At 39.4% G+C, this 19946-nt stretch overlaps 1 protein-coding gene across 2 annotated transcripts in view; it reads left to right on the plus strand.

The window, feature by feature from the left end:
• The first annotated feature begins 848 nt into the window (after nt 1-848).
• The window catches only part of PRSS12 (serine protease 12), a 45116-nt gene continuing 26018 nt past the window's right edge, over nt 849-19946 (plus strand). For both annotated transcript variants that reach the window (XM_084285961.1, XM_084285960.1), the window contains exons 1-7: nt 849-1204; nt 9384-9522; nt 11806-11984; nt 14096-14246; nt 17437-17615; nt 18261-18402; nt 19353-19549. In XM_084285961.1, the coding sequence (XP_084142087.1) occupies nt 946-1204; nt 9384-9522; nt 11806-11984; nt 14096-14246; nt 17437-17615; nt 18261-18402; nt 19353-19549 (1246 nt within the window). In that variant the 5' untranslated portion in view covers nt 849-945. The remainder of the gene's footprint in view (nt 1205-9383; nt 9523-11805; nt 11985-14095; nt 14247-17436; nt 17616-18260; nt 18403-19352; nt 19550-19946) is intronic.

Here is a 19946-nt window from a genome sequence, read left to right on the forward strand (position 1 = left end):
TGATACCAAATGCTGTAGTACCTGCTTTTCCTTATAACTAGAGCTCTTTTGTCTTTATAAGCAAAAGCTTAAATCGGCAAAGCAGCCTTCAGCCCCTTTTGAGCAGTTTGAAGGCTGCTGAAGGGAGGCCATTGTTTAATGGTGTTACATGGGGTCCTGCACGGAAAGCAGGAAGCATGCTCTCTTAGACCCTCGCCACAAGGCAAGGTTGTGCAACTACTGATAAGCTCACCCAAAAGCCAGGTGAGTGCTTCTCAGCCAAAAACATTTGGAGATGACAAGGATCCTCTGTGGAGGTGAATGTGAAAACTCACAGGACAGACAAACTGGCAGATAAGGGGTGTGCGCTCTATCAGGCAGTCACACTTGGCAAAAAATGAACAGCAGAGAGTAGAAACAGTGGTAAATAAAGGATAGCAAACAGCCCAACCGGTATGGTATTGTTTAGATGGACAATACTAGACAGAGGTGAAACTAACTGATGACCGTGCCGGAAGGAGGGAGAAATCAGAGATGATCGGCTCACGCAAAACTCCGCGGCGGCTGGCGGTGAGCACATTGCTATTCAGAGCACACGGGATAAAGCTGACCCCTCCAAGACGCTGCTCCCGGCGGCGTCTGTTCGCAGCCCCTTTGTCTGACGGCTCTCTGCATCGCTGTGCCCGCAGCCCTACGTGCGGCCCCCCTAAGTGCATGTCTACCCCCGAACAGCCGGGCCGCGCTCTGCCCGCTCCCCCTCGGCTCCTGGCGAAGCCTCCAACCCGGGTGCCAGAAGGGCCGGGGGGCGGCGGGGGGGCTGGAAGCGACCCCGAGGCCGTGCTGCGGGGGAGCGGCGGGGAGGCGGGAGGGAGGGGGATTAGCGGGACGCCGCGGCCCCGCCTCCCCCCTTCTCATCCCGGCGGCAGTGCGAGGGGGCGATGGGCCCGAGCCGGCGGCACCGGCACCATGGCAGCCGGCGCTCTCCTGCTGGCGCTGGTGCTGGGGGCGCTGCCCGGCACCCGCGGGCCGGGGCCGGTCTCTGGCGGCCTCCCGGCCCCGCCGCCCCCCGCCGCCTGCCCCCGGCCGCCGCCACTGCCCCCGGGCCTCCCGCGGCGGGGCTGGGCGGGCTGGGGGCCGCGGGGCCGCCGCAGCTCCTGCGCCCTGCCCGGGCCCCGGCCGCGGGGCGGCCCCGGCAGCGGGCGGCGCCCTGCTGAGGGCGAGCGAGGTGAGCGGGGACGCGAATCCGGGCGGCACCTGGGCAGGGAGCGGAGCGGAGCGGGGCGGGAGGCAGCCCGGGGGGGCTCCAACTTTGACACCCGCGGCTGCCCCGGCAGCAGGTCCCGCGGTGCGCTGTCCCCGTAGGCAGCCCGCCTCCAGCGCCGCGCCGTCAGTGCGCTGCGGGCTGCCCAGCGCTGGCCAGCACGGCTGGATCGCGACTTGCTAACCCGGGGCGCTTCTCCGCGGGGTGCTGGGCTCCCTCCCTGTCCCGAAATGTGGGGGGGAGAGTGGGAAGGCGGTCGGCAAGCCCGTGTGCTCACCCCGCCGTGGGAAGTCGTGCTGCCGCTTCAGCACCCAGCCCCTGGGCACTTGGGCAGCCGTAGGTTGGGTCTTTGGCAGCCCTCCGTAGAGTTAAATAAAATTAACGTACAGGCGGGTTTGGAATGACTTCACTTTATGGAAACATGGCCTTTGCATGTCTGTGGTATTATCTCCTACATAAGTAAGAATTGTGTCCTATCTATACACATACTAAAAACGATCGAGTATAATTGCTGCAATGAAAATTAAGACTCTTCTTTGTCGCCCTTCCTTTTACATATTTCATAATATTGCAACACCATCAAGGGCATTAATTACTAATACCAATATTAATAATTTTGTTCTTGTGGAAGTTTTTTCCTTTTTTTTTTTTTTTTTTTCTTCTTTTCTTTAAATTTCCTCTCTGATCCCTGAAGAGGATGGCTATCTTTCTCTTCCAATGATAGTCCTAAGAAGGCATACCAGATACAGAGCTGAAAAAAGGATGATAATTTGATCAATGTGATAATTGTACATATTGGTATAAAATATCACAGGAACAGCACATGGAGGCACCGAGGTCCATAGTGTTAATCTATGCATTAAAAAAACTGCAGCTTCCAAAGCCATGTTCAAAGTCAATGCTGTACTCCTTCAAGAAGACTGAATGCTCTTATGTATTACAGATGTTTTCTGGGAAAGAATACCAGGCAGCTGATGCCATGGTGGAGAAAACAGATAACTAGACACAGATGAAAAGAATCCAGATTTCACACACTTTAACTGGTCTCAGTTTGAAAAAGGGTCCCACAGTTGCTTCTTTAATTTAGTCTATCATATTTATAGCTTTTTTCCAGAATTGTTCAGTCTGGTTTACAAAGTACTTTGTAAGGATTTTGGAATAATCTGCCAGAGTGAGCAATAATGTATCATTTTATTGCTAAGAACCCAGTTGTGCTCTTACTGGAGCAAATTCCAGAATCCCCTGTAAGTTCAGTAAGAACTTGATAATGAAAAAAATGCCAAAAATGCTGCATGATTTGGGTTTAGCCATGTTTCTTCACTCTTTTCAGAGTGTTTTTGTTTGTTTGTTTTCCTTCCCAAGTCCTTTGGACTCAGCAGTAAATTCTCAGTGATTTCCATGGGCCAATAGTCTGCCCAAAAGTCTTTGTGGAGGGGAAACCAAAGACTTACGGAATGTATGAAATGGCTTAAGATGGAACAGGGAAATACATCAAGACATTTGACCAGAAATAGACATTACTATAACTTTGGTCCTGAAATATGTTTCTTTCTCACAAGAAGCAAAGAAATGCAAGCAAGGCAATGTTATGAGGCAGTTTATAGCTAGAGGACAGACTAGAGATAATCTTCCTGCATCTGTTACGTTACTACATGTACTGAGGAAGCCCACACTCAGTTCTTGTGCACCTGCAATAAATAAATACAATACTGTGTTCAAAGCCCTAACCGCAAATCTCCTGGATTTCCTATCTTAAACATTAAGACTAATGTGCAAAGTTAATTAGTTAAACTTTGTGCATGCATATATATTAAAGAGCTTTATATTTTAACATTAATGCTGGAAAATTAAAACAAAACAAAAATGCCTTTGCAATTATACCACACGATAGCAACCTAAAATCAGATTAATAGTTTAAAATAATATATTTTGGTGTTTTATTTCCTCCTTCTAAAACGAGAGGCATCTGGGTAATATTTCTTATTCAATCTTTGAAAGCAGGTAAACCAAATACAAATAGATATAAATTATCATGATTAAGCAAGGAAATCATAGAGGAAAATAAATGAGTACAAGAGTATGCTGTATACAGAACCAGCAAAATTTACAAATTAGCAGAATTTAGAATTTTAGGCATTGCTAATAGCAACTTAGCTGTCTTGTGTACCTTATTCATGCTTGAAAACAGAAGTCCCCGTCAGCGCCTGGAAGCAACTGCTGCCACACAATGTTTATGTGGCATGTAGTTACAGTATTCTTCATATGTTGTTACGTATCTAATTTAAAGCTCTTTGAGTAAAGTGGGTTAACTATTTTTCTTTGTTATACAAAGGGGAAACAATAAAAGAAGGTACATTTCTTGCCAGAGGTCACAATACCAGTCAGTGTCAGAACTGGAAATCAAATACACACCTTCAGAACATCCCAAGTGTGGAGTCTTTCCATTTGAATCTGTTTCATCACAGGGTAATTCCACTAATGCCAATCAAATAATGCTTCACAAAAGTTCTGGGAGAGAAGAATCAAGCCTCAGGCTCATAGTTTAAACACATGATTATTCTCTCTACTTATTACACTATGGTCTGGGCAGTTGATGGAAGGTATTTTGGGACTTTTTTTTTTATTAGCGTAAGGTTAAAGAAAAAAAAAAAAGATGAAAAATCAAACATGAATGTTTATTTTCTCCTTCTAAGACTGAAGCAGCTCTTCTGGGACCATTCTTATTACACCTGCACAGCATGAGAACCCCTCAATTTCTACAGCTCTGTATCACATCAGATAATTGCAATCCGTTAGAACCCATTGCATTCCTAAAATTTCACTGTGTTCTTTTTTCAAAGCCTTAAAACATTGATTGTTGACATGATGAACCTCACCTCACTGCTACAGAGGAACCAAGTCATCACATTACATATTCAATATATGTAATACTTATGAAACTCCTATTATAAGGCTCCTTGAGCATGCAGTAATGTTGTGTACTAAAGTAGGTCTTACAAAGCAGTTCTGATGGATGCACCCTTTTTCAAGGTGTAACTACCAAGAGAAAAGAATTATAATTTTAGACTGAAAGTGGTTCTGCACTGGTTCCAGTGAGCATCATCCATTGTTTTTCTGAAGTCAACAGGTATATTTTATTTGATTTCATCCAGGGATGGCCCTGGAAGGGGAGAAGAGTTTCCATTGATTTGAACTGGCATCAGACTGGGCCTATAATGCCGGTAGATATTTTTTCAAGAACCTCATGCAAACCAATATATCCAATTAATTCTGAAAATGGGACACTTTTATATGTATTTTGCATCCACTAGTGTTTGGAAATAATAGAAGTTGTTAGGCAAGATATAGCATGTATCAATGGGCGACCCTTACATGTAGTGTTAATTTATACCTAGTTAATTGACTGCGAGGCAACAGAGATGAATTATCAGTGCAGGGCCTTTCTGTGGCACTATCCCACATTGTAACACCTTGCAAATGAAAGCAAAAATAACATTTGCCGTTTCTACAAATTTCCAGAATTGTAATATTTCTTTTGCTTTCCTTCAGACCTCTGAATGTAGCACCAGAGGAGAAGGCACAGGAAAATTCTCCTTATAATTACTCTTGAAAATCTACATTTTATAGCCAAACTACAAGCCTTTGAACACAGGTGTTATGAAGAAAATACTGGTACACCTTTATCATAAACCCTCTCATGGCAGTACTTACACAAGCAAAAATGAAGTGATTCTCATTCTATTTTCAATTCAGCCACACGTAGTAACAATGCTTGTTCTCAGTGAAATGTAGAAAATAAAATAGGGTTTGAAGTTATCCAGCATCTCTGGGCATGGGAATGGTAGAGCAGAAGAGCCAAGTGGACCACTTGTGTTGTACATGTATAAAGCACAATTCCTTTGAAGCACTTCTTTTTGGAGTTTATTAAAAGTTGTCTGGGCAGTTTTCCTCTTTTTTTTTTTTTTAATTGCTGTGTCTCAGCTTGAGTCTGTATGGCAGGTGCTGCTGAGCAAGTCTCAGCAGCACCCACTGGATACCCTTACTTCCTTGCATTTGCAAGTATAACTTAATCTCTTTTAAACAGCGATAGCAGATAGGAAAGATTCTGACTTGGGCAGATACCAGGGCAATTAAAATTACCAAACTGTATGTAAACGATGTGATTGACCATCAGTAACCTCAGGCAGAACGTAATTGAAAGAAATGCGTACACATTTTGAGTGTATATAAATGATTGAGTTTCTGTGAAGGTGGTAAATCTGTATTCTTCAATAAAGGGTTGAATGAATGCCATCCTAGGACCACAATATGTGTCCTAAAGCTACCTGCCAGTCCCACTCTGTGTTCATGTGTCCTTTTCTCTTATTCTTGTGGGGTCAATTTACCTCTCCTGCAGGGGCTCCTTCCTCTTTCTGACCAGTGCTGAGGAGGGCACTGAGAGCTATGGGCAGGGTCCCTGTACTCATTTGCATTCCCTGCTATTGAGCTTGGTGCTTAGAGGCTTGACACCTTGTTGAACTCTGTGCATTTCTCAGAGCACTGCATGCTAGCCAGAATATTTATTACTGTGCTAGCTCTGCTCCCATCATGTTTAGTTTTCTTCAGCAACCAAACCAGCTCAAAACTTGCACCTGAAAAAATATGAGATTGTGCTATTATCTACAACTCCACAAACCTAGATGTTCCATTACATATACTGAAGCTAGACCTGTTTGCTGAGAAGTTACTCAAATGCTCTGCTGCAGAGCTGCCCTAGGGAAAGCACAGAAGGAAGCCACTTGGAACACACATGTTGAAGTGCAGTATGGACTTGTGGTGTTAAAATGTAACAATAGAAGACTTAACCAGTGAAATTAAGAATTAAGGATTAATAAAATTAAGATTTACTGGTATCCTTTTGATTAGACTAAATATTGTTTTTTCTTGCTACCTATGAAGTAAAAGGGTTTCCTGTTCATTTTAACTAGGCAAACACTGACTACCCTACAATGAAGATGCTAACACATTCTTAATAACAAAGATAGAGTCATCAGCTAATAATAGTAATATAGCATAAATATACATGATGGCAGATAATGTTGGTCAGATTGCAATTCCCTGTGATCCATTTGCACATGAAATAAATCTGTTCTGTTACAAAGTAAAAGTTTTGGAAAGTCTATTGGAAAGGAAAAATAACCTATTGAAGCATAGTGATATATTTTACAGTTCTGTTATGTTTTTTGAGGTATCCATTTTACTGTAATTAATGTATCTCTTGATCCAGTAAAATAACTACCAGGGGCTGAATACTGCAACATTTTGAATAAACTACAGAACAATCATTTTCTCATTAATTTGCTCTTTGGTTTGCTTGCTACATAATTATGACATCATAAGCTAACACATACTTCAAAGTGCATATGAAACATACAGAGTACTGTATCATTTTACTTTTGTTAGATTCAGTGCTGGAATACTGAGAAAGAAACACTTAGATTGGGCTTCATAAAATACTAAGCAACCTTTCGGGGGGGTTCAACTTTCAATTAAAAAAAAGGCTTACTGTTTTTCCAGAAGAGCGAATGCTTGATTTTACCATGGATATTTTAGGTTAGGCATAGCTGTAGATATCAACACCTGGCTAAGAGAAAAGTATGAATCAATGCAACCATGTTAGAAATAGTTTTGTTATACCATATATTCAGTTGGCTCTATTATACTTAAGATGTAATTAAAGGTTTAATATTAGTTACATGTAAGAATAGGCTTTCTCTTTATTTCCCTCTAGATTAAATTATAGGTGAAAATTAAGAATATATCAAATTTGTTAAAAATATACCTTTAATGATCATATTGTGTCTTTTTCCCATATGATGGTAGCTGGTTCTTTATTTTGTTTTATTTTCTTGTGAGATAAACAGAGGTCTGTTATATATTCTACTGTCTTTCAAAGGATGTTGGTGTTCCTATAAGCAGCTGTAAATCTGCAGGAAAAAGGCAAACCAAAATATTTTGTTGAGATATGAGATTATTTTTTTTTAAATCCTTCATTTTTTGGTTTTCTATAGGTCTTGTCACAGAGGTGCATGGAAATAAGGCTCTGTCCCTTCCAATCTTTGTCCCTTCCTGATACCAGTAGTATGTTTTTCCACCTCAAGGAGGAACATAAGTCACCTGGGGTTCTCTGGGCGAGTGGGCAGCAGGGTAAAGTCTGTTTTCTTTGTTTAACAGTACATGTCCACAGCGAGATCTCCATGCTTCTCAGACTTCATTCATGAGGCTTCCATCAGACAGGCAAAGGATTTCAAATTTATTTCGTTTTTAATTGTTGGAAAAAGGCTTGCTGGTGTGTGAAAGTTATCTCTGGTATCATCTTTTACTCTGTGCACATGAATAAATTCTTCCACTGTTGTCACTGGGAATTCTGCAAGTATAGAAAGAGCAGTGAGACACATTCTGCCATGGAGACTTTAGAAGATAATTATAATTGTCTAGTACACCCTTATCCAAATATTTGCAAAGAACTGCTGTATCATGTGCACTCAGGAAACACTGTATCGACTTCAATAGGTGTCATGCAGGACCTTAAGCAATCATGTACAAAAATAAACTCGTTTATGGAGACGACATCTTCAAACACAATTTCTGGAATGGCAGGAATCATTTTGCTATGACTACTATCGATATTTGAAGTGGAAATAATAATCTACGCAAAAGTTTGGTGAGGAGCAGAAATAAACAAAATTCCAGAGCCTGTCTGCATGTGGCAGAGAAGCACGAAAACAAAGACTATAAAGACAGAAAAACAACAAGCAATATGTCTACAGTGTTGCTATAATTAATCCATTAATCATTCTCTGTGCTGAATGATAGCTCACCCTGTAACATAAGATGAATAACTTTTGTTTGTAGTTTACTGCACAGTAAGTTACCGCTGAGAAAATAAATAGGAGGCAAAAAGGAACACACAAAATCAAATTTGAGGTTAATTAATTCCTCAAGTCATTTGGCAGTCATTTGGCTTGGGAGTTTTATAAACTATACTGAACTAAATTCAAACCAGAACACAATCTGAGTGAAAGCTGAGAAGAAAAAGTAGATCGACCTATTTTTGCTATTATTATAATTATTATTATATACTCATATATGAACACAGAAGGCAGGGACAAACATTGACTTCTCTCTTCTACTGCTAAAAATGCTGCAAGCTGGATGATGGCATAGCTTCTGATTTTAAGTAGATCACAGGGCAGAGGCAGATGGATTAACTGAGATTTCAGGCAATATTAATGCACACAATTAGTCTGTTTGATAATTTAACAGAAATTTATTCTTGCTGAATTACTGTTCTGACTCTTTGTTCTGCTTCTGTAGATTTAGACCTATAATCAGCTTTCTCCCACCTTTATAAGTGTCACTTGGCTACATTCAACAGCAGATACATCTTGCACCTCAAGTAAAACTACTGTAATATAAAAATGCAAAATCTATTAATTTTCTTGGATTTGTGTGTTGTTGCTCCCAAGAAGACGACTTTTTTCCCACTTATTTTAGAAAATTCCTAATGTTTTTAGCTTGTTTTGTCTGAGAATTTCCTTAAAACCCCTCGAGAATTAATAGAACTATATCAAGCGTATTCCTGTCTGAGAACAAGTATGAACAAATGCATTCTTTGGCTAAAATAAACTACTTACATACATGACATACATAATCTTACATGGCTCAGAGCAAAAGCTATGCAATCCATGTTTTTTTATTTTTATTTTTTATTTTTTTTTAATGCTGGATGGACTTAGGAGGAAGATAAAAGCGTAACATTCATATATAGATAGATTTTGCTCATCTGGGTACATTTTTTTAAACCACATTTAAATGATTATGCAGTCTGTACATACTTTCTTTTGGTGGTTAGACCTTTAACTAGGTTGTAGCATCAGAAGAGTCAGAAAAGTTATGGAATAAGATTGTCTGCTTTTATATATCACATATATATGTTAGATATGACTGAGTACTTCTTAGCTTACCCAAAGTGTGCAAAGTAAGATGGTAGTGCATGAAACAGGAATTCACTCTGCTGAGGGAAAAACAAATTCAGAGTCTATTATGTAGGATAAATGAGCGATGGACCATCTTGGAGACCTAACTTTCTTCTTTTAACTAGGGTCAGTGAGACTCCAAGGTGGCAAGAATGAGTTTGAAGGCACAGTGGAGGTTTATTTGAATGGAGTCTGGGGAACAATCTGTGGCAGCCATTGGGACAATAACGATGCAACAGTCGTATGTCGGCAGCTTGCACTTGGGTAAGTTTTAATCTGAGTAAAAGTCAGTGGACTTATTTTAATGATATTACAGTGTAAAGGGTGATCTTTTGCATCTTTAAGTTGTGTTATATTTCAAAGAGGCCACTGTGAGAATCAGTATTTCATCTGAAAGCTGTGTGTGGGATCTGATGAAGAGCAGAGGCAGGGTAGATCTGTGCTTTCAAAGTAAAACAAAATCTGCTTTAGATCTCTCATCCAGGAGATGTCCATGAGCACAGAAATATGAGGTCTGATCCTAATCTCGCTTATGTAAGTGTCAATTAAGGGCAGCTCTTGTTAAGTTACTGAATCTACAAAAATGTAAATGTGGTCAGAATTAGCTTCTCCATGGCCTCCTAATCTTAGGAATATTCCTGTTTTCCAGCATCATGGTGTTACCCTGGTAATTGTCCATAATATCTTACAAAAAGACATATGGGAGGCATTCTAGATTTTTGGGGAAATGTGGTGTTTTTGCTGTGTGCATCTTCCTGCAACTAGATAATCTGTATGGTTAATTTTACTGTTACACTTCAATAACTAGACACAAAAAAATCAAATTTTGCAGTTTTACATTCTCATGAAAACATTTTATAGGGTCATGGTAATATTGCAGTGTTTGAAAGTCCCTGAACTGTGCTAACAGCTCACTGTCCTTATTGACCACTGTTTCCCTCTGCTGTCAGAGGGGATTTAATCAACAGGACCTTTTAATGTAATTTAGTCATTCATCTCTAGATAATGCCTATAGTGATGCTGCAATTCCAATAGCAAGACAAAACTGAGGAAAAGGAAGAAAATGCCCATACCTTCAGGAATCTTAAAAAATGCAAATTCAGCTTCTAGAAAATCAATGTTATCCAAGTTAGGCAAACAAATATTACTTGGATATCCTCCCTTAGAACTCCATTCAGTTTGCAGATTCTCAATAAGCCGCAAAGTATGGCTGGATTTATTGCCTTTCTAACTTTTCTTGCAGTTACGTATCAAAGAAGTGATTATGTTTCCTACAAGCAGCAGGGGGCTAGGATACCATATTTTCATTGTGGCATTCCTAATGGTTATTCCACTTTTTAAGACTGCAAGCCAGAACAATATCTAAGCTGTTTTATAATGTTCAATATTAATCTCGACACACCATGCCAACTTAAAAAATATAAGGATTAGATGGGATAAAAGTTCAGCCATCTGGAGGCTGTGATTTTGCTTATGACTTAGCTGTCTACATGCAATATTTCCTTTCCTCATTCTAATTTAAGTCCTTTTTGCCTTCCATATCCATACCATTCCAATAAACATTTCAGCTGAACAAGACTGCTATTAGCAAAAGTAGTTCAGTGATATGAGTAAATGGCTTGGTCTTTTTAACAGAAATGACTTAAACCTGAATCCAGGAGAAAAAAAAAAAAAAAAAAAAAAAAGCAAGTATTTGAAAGTATTTGAAATAGCATGTAGTTGAAAGTTTATGTTTATGTTGTCTTGAGTATTTGGCAGAAATGTGGATCTATACACCACAAGGTGAATTCACTAGGTTTTAGTGCTTCCATTTTTCTGCTCTTTTGACTTTACAATACTTGGGTTTTGTTTTTAATTTATTTTTGTTGGGCATTATATGGAAGATAAGAACATTCAGTGAGTAGATTCAGTCTGGGAAGGAAAGGAAGGTGTTTATAAATGTTCAGGAGATGGATGGATGGATGCATGGACGGACGGACGGATGGATGGATGGATGGATGGATGGGAATGGCTGAAAAGACAATAATGAACATGAGCCTGATCTAATGTAGCATGAGGTGATTTTACAGCCCCATATCATAACCATATTATATGACATGCATATTGGGAGAGGAGAAAAGTGAAAGGCCCCTTTGCATTATTTCTCTTGGAAGTGTATCTGTTGTGGGATGGTACTGTAGGTTCACATATGGACTGTGGAGGGAACTTCTGTGTTGATTTTTGTAGTTAAGAACTGGGAGAACAGGAATGCGACTGGCCTTGCAGTAGCACAGACCAGTATACTAAAATATCCCATGACAAAATGTCAAGATCTGGGTCACATATGTAACACTGTTACTTTGCTCTGTGCAGAAGACAATGCTGAACTGTATGAAAACATGATGACTTTACCCTGTTCAAGAAAGCCCTTTCTTTTTGTCCTGGTTTCAGTTAGGACATTTTCTACCCCAAGATTTATATATAAGTACCAGGAATGAACAGATTTTACAAACAAATGTTCCACTCCCCTTGCCCCCAGCTCTAACATCCTGATTATTCTTCTTACAGTGAAAAAGGTACAGCAAAACACATACCATTTTCTGGACTGGGCCTTATTCCTGTTTACTGGAGTGAAGTGCGTTGTCGTGGTGATGAAGCAACTATATTGTCATGTGAAAAAGACATCTGGCAGGATGGAACATGTCCTCAAAAAGTGGCTGCTGCTGTCACATGTAGCTCTTCCCTGGGTAAAAAAAAACAAAAACACAACATTTGGTATTTACCTTATTTAAATGGAAGCAGTAATAATTAATCATTATTAAATAAATAAACTTTATTAGACTTCTTGGAACAGGAAATTAAACAGATTGACTCATAGCATCATTAACTATTTCAGATTCCACTATGCTGTGCAAGCTGCAACTTAGAAGAACCACCTTTTACATTTTTATAATCAAGAAGCAAAATGTTGATTTGAGATCCAGGTTGTGAGGAAGGGTGAAGAAGCTAGAATCCCCCAAGGGACTTCTGGCTGTAAAAGTAGGATCATTTATCCCTCTCATATTATGTATTTATTTATTTACTTACTCACTCAGAGGTTCTTTGGTAGCCACACACTACACATCAATTTGTTAGCTTTTCTTGAACAATAGGGAGGAGCACCAATTTCACTCAAAGGCTAAACACAACTTTAGTACAGAAGTGTCTGATGCGTCTTGGGCTTACATTCCTTACTGTGACTGTGGCTGGCATTGCACAAGGAGCTATAAAGTGTTTGTCCTATTCTGTGTACATTTAAAACAGCAGGCCTGAGACCTCCTACCTGAAGATTGCCACCTCACACATCACTCATACAATACCAGGAAAATGTATTATCAAGGCTTTTAAGATATTTCATATTATTTTAACTGACGTGATAAACAGCATCTAAATAGGCAGTTATGCCACCAGGTTTAAAATGCTGCTGACCTCAAGGAAGGCTGGCAGTGCTGAGAAGCTGGCAGTGGCAGTCTCTTCAGCTGTAAGCAAAACATGTCGTATTGCTGCAGCCAACCCTGTGCTTCTTTTCCTCTCCTACTTGCATTCCTACCCAAAGGTAGATGCATTTTTGTCCTAAAGCTCCACTGTTCATGTGGAATATTTTGATGAATGACTTCCCAAACCATAATTTTAGAAAACAGTAGTGTAGAGGATAGAAAAATCCTTAAGCTAGGAAAGAACTTGAAGGCCAAGGCAAGAGACAGTTTTGCCTGAAGAAACTGAAAACTATACATTTGGAAAATTATACTTTTTGATCATAAGGTTTTCCTTCTGCTTATAAAAATTTTCACCAGAAAAGCTTGTTTTGTTTAGATAAATATATTGAAGGCTTTTTGTCTGTTTCAGTAATGCTGAAAGCGAGATTATCAATAATTCAGAGCCCAGGATATCTAAAATTAGTTAAATTGATCGTGAGATTCTGCAGACTAGATGAAGTTTTCTGAAGTTGCCTGTTCTGCAGATTCTACTGCCATTAGCATTTTAAGTAATTACAAAAGAAACAAAACCAGCAATAACAACAAAAAAACATTTCACACCACAGAATAGTAAGATAGACTTGGAGAAATTCCCTCATTTTTTTTTTTTCAGCCAAGAAATAGATGAAGTAGCATTAATTGCTTGGAAAGTATACGCAAAAATGAATCACATTGTACATCATTCAAATGCTATATATGGTTAAACTTTGAAATAACCTTTTAAATACAAAAGTGACTAATTTTTTACATGATTTTAAGCTGTTTCTGTTATAGCTTTCTGTGGAAGTGATGCTTCCAAGAACATTTACTGCTGCACCACAAAAGGTCTAATTATTTGAAAAGACCAAAACTGACACCACATCTCAGAAACAGGCTGACAGGTTAAGGAAGGACACAATGCTTGCACAATTAAAGTGAGGCATTATAGTCAATGAGATTTCCATGCTTTGACATGAAAACATGAGGGTGAAATTCTACTTCTGTGGCAATGAAAGAATTTTTTGCCTCTTACAGATTTTGTCTTCTGGGACCAATGTTGCCATTAGTGGTAGAAGTGCAACCACTGACTGACTACACCACTGAGTGTAGTACTTGGTCCTAAGTATCTGTGGACAATTAAGAAACTCGAGAGCAGTATGGCTTCTTGTCTGTATAATATTTTTCATCTTCCGAGAGTGGAGCTCAGGGGAAACTTGCTATTTTCTAGCAAGTTTAATTTCAGGTTTTCCATCTAATTAGAAAAATTAAAATCTAATTCTTGAGCAGTGTCAGAGAAACCCTCTTTTCCCTTTACTATCAGGGTAACAAAATGACCTGTTCCTATAATCTGTGTTTGATCACAGCTTCTGTCTTTACTCTGATCCGGCTGGCTGGTGGGAACAACGCTTACGAAGGAAGAGTAGAAGTCTACCATGCGGGCCAGTGGGGCACTATCTGTGATGATCAGTGGGATGACGCAGATGCTGAAGTTGTCTGTCGGCAGCTTGGCCTTGGGTTTGTTTTTCTACATGTTTTCTACTCCAGCAGCAAAGCAGGGAAGGTAGTAATATACATAGCCTGGAGTTTTCCAAAGATATTCCTTTAAAATTGCACTTATTCTTCAAAGCAGGAACTACATTTATTTATAGAAAGATCAGGTACAGTGCCAATACTTTCAAGTCCCTGGAACTTTGTTTTATACGATCCAATTTCCAGTGTTATGTGATAGATGCAGTTTTGTCTGTAAGACAGACGAAGGATCTTTCTCAGAATAAATTCTGACTTTTTATTGAACATGCATTACAATTTCAGAAAAGTTGCAATCAAAATCCCTAGGTGAAGACAAGGAAGTTGCTTTTACTGTTGCAATCTTTTCATCCATTTCCATTCAGCTGAAGAGTTTAACAGCCTCCTTGCTTTGGAGTGAGAGCACTGCTCCTGTCAGAAAGGATAATCTTTTTGGCCTACCCATGAGAATCTCTGAAGATTTAAGTCATGAACCTCTGAAAACTGTCAGCTTGCATGCACTGAGTAGATACCAGTCTGAAGTTTTGAAGTAGATACCAGCTGAAGTTGCAAGTGATTCTGTCTGAACTAAGCATGGTCCATAATCTAGTCATAGCAGCACAACAGGATTTTCTTGCCCCTCTTCTGAACAGCCGGGGGTGATTTTGGCACAGAGGACAGCTATCCAGTGCATGAGGAAAGACGCTGAAGAGCTGGGAGGCAAAGAGAGCTGCTCAATCACAGACAAAGGAGACAGGGACAACTGGGATGAAAGGCAGATGGGTTGGAGAGGGAAAGAATGAGGAGCAAGATGCAGAAATGGTACTAAGATATAAAACCAAGGAGGACTAGGAGATTACATATGAGACAGCCTGGGCTGAGAACTAAACAGGTCAGTGTAGAGGAGATTGGGATAGAACTCACCTGCAAAACTCTGCTGGAGTTATGAAGAATTAAAAGAAGTGGTGGTGAAGGCAGCAAGTTTTATGGTGTTAACTGGTAGCCCACAGAGTGCACTCATTTTTTAACCTGAAACTGAGGCCGTGTACTCCTGCTGGTGCCATGCAAATTAGCTCAAAAGGCTGAGATCCGTGCTGTACTTACAAAGCTTCTAAATCTACTGGTGAGCTGTGTGGGAACCAACATGCCCCTTTGAATCCAGACTTCCATTTTTCCCTAGTTTATTTTCCTTTTAAGTCTAAGGTTTATGTAGAAAAGACTAAGTTAAAAAAAAAAAAAAGGCAAAGAAAGGCATTACAGGTATTAGTAGCATGTAAAGATTGTGTAATGTCAGCTCAACCCTCTTGTGTATATGATTAATGGTAGGATCATCATCATTAGATGACCATGCATGTTGGTATGTTATTTGGAATTAGAAAGGTCATTCTAAAGAAAAGGTAATGTCTCATTAAAAACCTCTGTCTCTCAAAAAAAAAAAAAAAGGTACTAGAGGTACTAGCTTCAGACTGAATTTACTAATTTGCCCTGATAAATTCTCAGAAGAAAGCAGAATGTGTTTTGCTAAAATGTTACTTGCTAAGTGCTCGAGGATATTTTTGTTTTGCTCAATTACTCCTCTGAAGCAATTGCAGATCACAGCTCATCTCCCTACTGAGTAAATAAGACTTGCTTTTTGATATTTTCTGTGCACCCCACCAGTTGAAGAAGGCATCTGGTCATCAGAGAAACAGTCTGAAAAGTCACAGCACTTTTAAGATTGAGCTTAACACTTCAGCTTAACAATTTGAAAAACAAATAGATTTTAAAAAAGACACAAATGCAAAACACAGATTATTTAATTTACCTTTCTCATATGTGCTTTTCTTTACTGGGCACATATCATCTACATGATATCAACCACAACTTCCTACTTCCTTCCTTTTCATAGAACCTTTTTCTGATCTTGGTTTAACTTTTTGTAAGCCTTTTATTGTTGCTGTTTTTCCCATACCCCTTTTACTGTTTATCAGTAATTTGTATGATCACAAACTGTAAATTTAGTATTGTTTTCCTATAAAAAGAGAGAACAGATTGTATAGCTTTATACAATGCAATAGAAGTGAAACCCGTATCTATCTAAATCCATATACGGATCAATAAAGCATTGCCTTAAAAACGTGAACTAATGCAACTCACATTGAGAAGATCACAGCAATGGACAATTCTGACACACCTTTGCAAAAGTCTTTTAAGAGTTTGAATGACTACAGTCTGAAACAAAAAAGCCAAGATCTGTCACGTTTTCAGTATAAACTGAGTATACCTTTCCTGCTAGGTGTTATGTAATGATATTCATAATAAGACAGATATTGAAAACACTTGCATAAAAACAAGACTGGATATATGAATGGAGAAACCATTGAGTGGAAGGAAAACAAACCATTAAAAATCATTTAGATATGAAAGACATTTTATCTTAACAAATAGAAGTGGAAAAATCCTGATAGATCATAAAGTGTTCAACATTGCATGATTTCTGTAATGCTGAACCAATGGAGTGTTTTCAGTTTATGTAGGTTTTTGTGCTCAAAATGCCCTGTGCTGACATAACACGTATAACAAGCATAAGGGTACTTACTGGTCTGTTTGCTGTTCTTATTTCTACAACTAATTTACCTTATGACATTGTCAATTCACTTATGATCTCTTTACCATGGTTTTTAAATGACTAAATGGAGAACAGTCATGTTTAGCTGCTTCAGATATGTATTTGAGATTTGTTTGATATGCTTTGAGGTTAACAGATGAAAGTTGCTGTAGGAATCTATAGGATTATTATGACTGCATATAAATATTAGATGAAAATTAAAAGTGGAAGCCTTGTACCCATCTGTAAATCTACAATATTTTTTTAGGAATGTTATTCTTAAAAATTAAGAGACAGAAAAGGAAAGTGTCATAAATATGAAACAACGGAATTTGATGTCAAAAACATGTTCAAACTATGGAAATGTCAAAACAGCATGCTTAAGTTCAGCTGTAGTTGAACTGAAGCTGAGATGGAAGCTGGGCACAGAATGACATTGCAGTAGAGGTATAAAATGGGCTGCACTGTCAGCTGGTTACCTGAGCAGCAGCTTCTCAGGCAGTCCTGTTTGCTATTTTAGAAGCTGGATATGCAAGATTTTAGCTGTTCCCACTGCATCCAAGACTCTTCAGCTTGCCTGTACTTGACTCGGTGTTTGTTCCATTTTGACAGGGGTGTTGCCAAGGCATGGAGCCAGGCTTACTTTGGAGAAGGCTCAGGCCCCGTGCTGCTGGATGAAGTGCGCTGTACAGGAAACGAGCTATCTATAGAACAGTGTCCAAAAAGCTCCTGGCAGGAACACAACTGTGGCCACAAAGAAGATGCCGGTGTCTCCTGTACGCCTCTTGCAGGTAGTTCAGTTACCAATAAACACACAAGAACAACAGTGACACATGCAGAACTGTTGTCTCTGGAGAGAGAATTTTTAAAGTCTGCAATTGCACAAACCTGCCCCAGTAATAACGTGTTGTGGCAGTATCAAAAAGAGCTGGCTGTTGCCTGTGGAAATTTTAGAGGTACAGAAAACCATTATTCCACACAAAGCCTTGGTTCTTCTGCAGCATGCTAACTGGCATTTACTGTACAGGGCATGCCTTAACCATGTATCGCATCTATCAGTAACAGTAGAACATAAAAGCAATGGGAAAGAGCAGAATATACAAAGAAAATGATAGGGTGTCTGTACAATGACATCATGCAATTAGAACCCATTCCTGTGAACTTGGTGTGTAATAAGGGCTTGGGGGATCAAAATCTCACACTTTTTCTCTGGCTCTTAAGCAACTGCATTATGCAACACTTCCCAACAACCTGCGCACATTATGGCATTTCTTTCATCTTCTCATTAAGTGGCATTCAGTGACCAGCACTAGATTTAGTAATCGAATAATGAGATACAGTAAAATATGATGCTATTCATTTTATTTCAGAACAATAATTGGACCTAAGAAAAACTGATTCTTGTTTTTGTTTTTCCTTACTTGTTAATGACACAGATGGTGCATTAAGGCTAACAAGTGGGAAAGGCGGTCATGAGGGACGCCTGGAGGTCTATTATACTGGGCAGTGGGGCACAATCTGCGATGATGGGTGGACAGAGCTGAATACACAGGTGGTTTGCCGGCAGCTGGGATTTAAGTAAGATTACTTGGTATTAGATATCTGACTCTTTGACTTGACAATGATGATAGACATTTACATGAACCCTATATTCTTCAAGAGGCTGTTTTATTATTAGCTGAGTTCCTAGAAACTACTGAGTTATGATCCATTCCCTATGCCTGCTTCCCTTAGTCTCCATCAAATATTTATGGCCTCAGTTTAGGTAGGACAAAAAGCTTCAGCTCAGTCTATGGTTCAGCAGTTTCTATTCACTGAGATCCTTATAATCATCTTTTTGGCTAAGTGATCCACAGAGAATAATAAATTTGTTGTGTTCTACTTTACCTAAAAAAGATCAATTCTTCAACATCTTTGCTCATGGAACAGTCTTCAAAAATCACAGAGACTTACAAGGTATAAATCCTTGTGGATCTAGCTCAAAAAAAACAACACAGTCCAGCCCTGAGACACTGTTATGTATTGAAAAATATATTTTAGAAAAATTCCCACTAGTTTCATGCATTCATTCTTAACTATTTTTCACACTGGCTGTGGTTAGAAGATACACTCTCACTAGGTAGTCATTGTTGTGCCTTCATATTATGTCAGATCACATTCAAAAAAGCCAAGACCCTGACATTAACGTGTATATATGATACTAAGAACATGCTTTAAGTCCCAAAGTCAGTGAGACAGGTATGTAATTGGTTGAACAGAAGCCTTAATCAAAGGTGATACATTCTCAAGTCTGGTTCAATGTAACGGTAATGCCTTAAAAATACGCATTATCAGGAAACAAGCATATAGTGCTCTCATTGATTTTAATGCTAACTGAACCTGCTCTGTCATGGTTCATACTGTCCACTGTTACGCTTGAGAAATCCTTACTTCTTAAGAAACAATTAATTTCCTTTCTAGTGCTGAAGTATCACATGCCCTTTGATCACCGTGGACCCAAACATTACGTACATGTGTTTGTTACGCAGGTATGGAAAAAGTGTGCCTGAGAGCTACTCAGAAGGGAATTCTGCTCCCATCTGGCTGGATGATGTCAGTTGCTCAGGGAAGGAGACAAACCTCCTGCAGTGCTCAAGGAGAGAGTGGGGAGAGCATGACTGCAGCCATCAGGAGGACATCAGACTCATTTGCTACCCAGATAATGACAGCCATAAGCTCTCGCTTGGTAAGGCAGATCTTTGGTAACATCGCAATGGGAGTAATGCTGTGGGTACAGATCCAAGCAAAGCACAGTGTATTTAAAAGGGTCCCCAAAATCTTAATGTTTGGCAGAAGTACTCAATTTAAGATGAGGAAAGGGAAAAGCTCACTTTTTTCCTGAAGATCATAAGGAAACAGTAGAGAGAGATCAGCATGAATTTGTAAAGTAGCAAAGTCAGATTCCAGTGGTCCTGTTTAGATTCTCTAAATCTTTATCTTCATTGGATTTTAGAACTGTTCAGCCCTTCCCAGTGATACTCTGCATTGCACTCAGCACTCTCCAAGTTCTAAGGAACTGCCTCATATTATCAAAAGTTGGAGAGGAAACTGTACATTGAAAAATATAAATTAATAGTATATCC

The sequence above is a fragment of the Netta rufina genome, assembly GCF_964035555.1.
Source record: "Netta rufina genome assembly, chromosome: 4".
NCBI lineage: Eukaryota > Metazoa > Chordata > Aves > Anseriformes > Anatidae > Netta > Netta rufina.